The sequence below is a fragment of the Saccostrea echinata genome, unplaced genomic scaffold, assembly GCF_033153115.1.
Source record: "Saccostrea echinata isolate AGI-Se365-2 ecotype Australia unplaced genomic scaffold, CSIRO_AGI_Sech_v1 ptg000003l, whole genome shotgun sequence".
NCBI lineage: Eukaryota > Metazoa > Mollusca > Bivalvia > Ostreida > Ostreidae > Saccostrea > Saccostrea echinata.
In genome coordinates, this window is record NW_026889752.1 from 14,160,427 (window position 1) to 14,164,772 (window position 4,346).

The window sequence follows — 4,346 nt, forward strand, 5'->3', positions numbered from 1 at the left end:
GAATAAAATTAGTGATACATTCACAGAATCTTTATCACAGTGCTATTGTGACCTCTTACTTTATGTTTTGATCCGACAGATATTTGGGCTTTCCCATACCAAAATATGGACTTTGTCGTTACATTCATATTGGAACGAGGGATATCATTTTGTGAGCTCAGTGCTCACAGTACCTCTAGTTTCTAAAAGTTTAGCTGGAACCTACGGTACTTTAACTCCTTCCGTTACATGCGTTTTAGACGATTTCTTTCGTTTTAAACGCATCATGACCCCGATGTTTAACCTATTTCTAAAGCACCATATAATGAAGTATCGGCATATCATTTTAAAGTATCAGCATATAATGTCAAAGTATCAGCATATAATGTCAAAGTACCTAAATATGATGTTGAAATATCATCAAAACATAAATATTATCCACATAAGACAGTTGAGGCGTTCCATTTAAGAAAGAGTCAAAAGTTTGGGGTCACGCGGACAGTCATGTCGGTATTTCGCATGGGCAATACCTTTCGTACCAAACAATATTTGTGCAAAAATATGAGATCCCTACCTTTTTACAGTTCAAAAATTATATTAGGCTTTGATAGAAGCATAATCTTATGTATACATGGTTGTTCAATCGATAAATGACTGTTATTAAATATAATAAAAGTACTCTTTTCTCATATAGCAAACTAGTAAATGCTCATTGTCTTGACTGCTTAGTACCCTTATCACCTGCATAGGGGATTTATGTCTCTCAGTTGATATGATACCCAAGAGCATGCTTTACGTATGAACAATTTCTAAAACGAGGCAATCTATTGACAAAAAAATTGACGAAACAAGGATATCAACAGTCTCGTGTGAAGTCGTCATTTCGCAAGTTTTATGGTCGATACAATGACCTTGTCAGCACATAAAACCTATCATTGAGTCAAATGCTGACTGACGTTTTTCATACTAATTGTTAGGCCATTATTTATACATTGAACTGTCTACGGATTTTCCAGGTTTTTTTCCTGATCATGACAAGGAGCACACGAGGTGGGTGTGACCGGTCGGCAGGGGATGCTCACTCCTCCATGGCACCTGATCCCACCTCTAAATTTTGAGGTCCATGTTTTTTCTGCTCCAAATTTGTATCGTTTCATTGGACTTTTGAGATTGAATACTGTTCTTTCATGTTAACTTTTCACTAGACTATTCTAAGACTTCAAAGAACATCGAATCATATTGAGATGCATGAAATGAAAATTGCTGCATGAAAAGATTTCAATTTCATTTTCAGATATTTAAATTAAATAAAAAAAATTAAATAAAAATTTTAAGAGTTGTCGTTCCTGATCAAACATTTTGAAGATATCAGTCGAAGAGCAGATATCTTCAAAATATTTGATCATTATGGTAATTTATATAACATATTTTTTTTAAAGGTCTGCAAATCAAATTACTATTTTTATTACAGAGTCTCGAGAATATCGTGTTTAAATTTACAATATATAAAAATATCAACGGTTGATGAAACTTTATTCCAGTGTCTATATCGATGCACATGATCATGAAATGTAATTTGGATGAATGGGTTTAATGAAGCCCCTTACAACGAGGATCATTCTGTCTCGGAGGTTCTGCTGTCTTTTAACATTTTAAAAGATATATCGTCATCTGTATCACTGCGTTCGCCTTCTAAGACAGATTCATTCAATGTTAGAACTGAGGATTCCTCCGGCTCCGATAACGTCGACAGACTGCGTTTAATTGTTATCCCATTTTGAACGAACTCAATTGTGTCAGGAAGTCGTTCTGGTAATTTGTAGGAAGAGTCAGATCCCGCGAAGAAGCCAGGCTCATGGATCTGATTTTCTTTAGGAAGGAGTGGAGGCTCGTAATGGAATTTTCTCCCACTTGCTTCCGATATAAAGCTGACCTTCCTTGGACTCACAAAAGACGGGAAAACACTCTCGAATTCAGTTGAAGTAGATTTTTTCTTTGATGGTTTACAATTAAATCCAAGTGACCGTGACACTTTTCCTGAATTTATTTTCATGTTTAAATCTTCGATATTTACGAAGAACAAAGTGGATTTGATTTTCTTCTGTAAGATGGATTGTTTGGCTCTGCTTATTTTTACAGATTCCTGTGCACGTCTTTGGATTACTGCGTCTCTATCACGTAAGCGTTTATCATTTTGATCTCGACACGCTGGTCGAGATGGTATATTAGGTACAGCTATTTCACCTCTTGCCAGTTTTACCAGTATGTCTTCATGCGTAAGATGTGGAAAATAACGCTGTAAGAGTGTTGAAGTCGTGATGTTTTGACTCGAAATTCGCAAGTTTGGAAAACGGGCGTCAAACTTTTCTTTTTCTATTCTTCTTCGATGAGCTCGAATACATTCTTCGCAAGCCTGGGGACCAATGACCTCACAGCAGACAGACGGGGTATTTATATAATTAATGGGGTATTCGTCAGTTTCGTTTTCGTCATCAAAATCCCCTCCAGCTCGCGAAGAAACCCTAGAAGGCACAGGTTCACTGCGAATACTTTTTGTTGGTGTCACTAAGTCTCGCCGATAGTTAGAGATATATCCACTGGCACTTGTGTGAGGTCTTGACTTATAAACTTCATCCATCTTGTAGGTCTGGCTTTGTGCCGTTGCAACAGCATGTCGCCTACCACGGGCGGAGTAACACAATCTTTCCCGCTCTGCAATATTATAGATATCATCGACACTGATACTGACAGATTCCGATATCCGGATTGAAGAAGACGTTACCATTTTCGGAACTGTATTAGAACGGCTTAACTGAGGAAGAAAAAAGGAAAATCTATGATTATACTGTTATTTATTAAATAACTTGAGGTGGCATTATTTTCATGTAACTGTACAAATATTGTGTTTAACTTTATTTACTTAGATCCGCCAAGCGAAACCACCTTCGTACTCTAGCTATTTCATAGCTGTTTATCGAAAATGAAAGTTAACCTTTAATTGAATTTACTATGCAATACTATATTAGTATAGTTTATGTCCATCATCTCATACCTAGTGTAGTAGTGTGTACGTTTACGAAATTATTTGCAAAATTTATTAATTTACAAGTATTGATATGATATTCTTAGAAAACCCTGTAACCTAGGATTACCGGTATGTATGTCTACAATCAGAAATTTTGTATAATCCTCGAATTGAGTAGGAATTTACAACACTGCTGATCTTTGTTTCTGATTGATCGCAGAGCAGGGGTGATAAGTACAGGAAGAGTCGCCTTCGAAGGTGATTTATGCAGTGTAACTGTGTAAATTTATGTAACAAGTGGTCTTCATATATCGTATCAACAAAAACAAACAAACAAACAAAAAAACGTGCAATCGTATATGCGTCCAAAGTCAATATGATTTGTTTGTGTGTGCGTATTATTACTGATTTTGTGTAATCAGCTAGTTGTATTACAATAGATTGAACAATTATCCAAAGTGTTTTAAAAACATGTATCTCGTACTTGATTGTTAGACGCAAGTCTGATAAGTCAAACTGCATTTTGATCTATTGGCTGCGAAATCTCCGTAGTGTATATTTGTATTTTAACGTATTCATAACTATAATTATGATGTTATTCTCAAGATACTATTCCTACCTGCCAGTCACACGCGACACTTGAATCAAAGATGTGAACATCAGGTTTCAAATGAAATCTCACTTTAGTTCCCATTTTTAACACAATATATTCTAACCACAATGTCTTTGAAAAAAAAAAACCGAGAAAGTGTTCTGTTTGCTACGTAGTGACGTACACGTGAAAGAGGTTCTACTCTGTTTGCAGTAGGATTTTGCAAACAATAGTTATAATTACACGGAAAGCACAATGACAAAGGAGATCACGACATGGAAAAGTGGTGAAATATTTTTACAAATGCCTAATCTCTTTTCTCACTGAAAATAAAACTTATGACTGAATAAAGGGGCAGACAGCTGATAAAAGTATAGTGATAGTTAGTCATATCGAAATGAAAAGCTATCTGAAATAAATTTAATCTTAATCAATTCTAAAGATTATAGATCGAAGGGCCCGCTGAGATTTTTTAATTTATTGACATTTTTGTTTGTTTAAGACCACTTTTCCGTCCGCAATGTAAATCAAAATTTATGCCTACTGTTTTATAGAGCCGATAATTAATAAAATGAAAGATAAAGATTTTGCGGAGTAACTGGTCTCTTTAAATTGACATACTGCTTTGTATCCATTCTCTTGATAACTTGAGGGGTTTTTAGAGAGGGGTAATCAGGGTAACTCCGGATTGACGCAACCTAGCCTAGCCTATATTTATCTAAATCACGTGATTTCCTGTAACTATATCAG

At 35.5% G+C, this 4,346-nt stretch overlaps 1 protein-coding gene across 1 annotated transcript; it reads right to left on the bottom strand.

Annotated features, from left to right (window-relative positions):
• Positions 1–1,593: 1,593 nt before the first annotated feature.
• LOC133178915 (uncharacterized) lies at positions 1,594–3,703 on the bottom strand. The gene is made up of 2 exons (XM_061313573.1): positions 3,624–3,703; positions 1,594–2,791 (listed from the first exon to the last, which is right to left on the bottom strand). Exons 1-2 carry the CDS (start codon positions 3,696–3,698, stop codon positions 1,595–1,597), a joined length of 1,272 nt encoding a protein of 423 aa, XP_061169557.1. The 5' UTR covers positions 3,699–3,703; the 3' UTR covers position 1,594.
• Positions 3,704–4,346: the final 643 nt, after the last annotated feature.

What these genes read in the sequence shown, in the direction of transcription:
- LOC133178915 (XM_061313573.1), bottom strand. Translation starts at nt 3,698, where the DNA reads ATGGGAACTAAAGTGAGATTTCATTTGAAACCTGATGTTCACATCTTT. An exon ending in GTGTCGCGTGTGACTGGCAG is followed by an intron (nt 2,792 to 3,623) that starts GTAGGAATAGTA and finishes TTTCTTCCTCAG; the next exon opens with TTAAGCCGTTCTAATACAGT.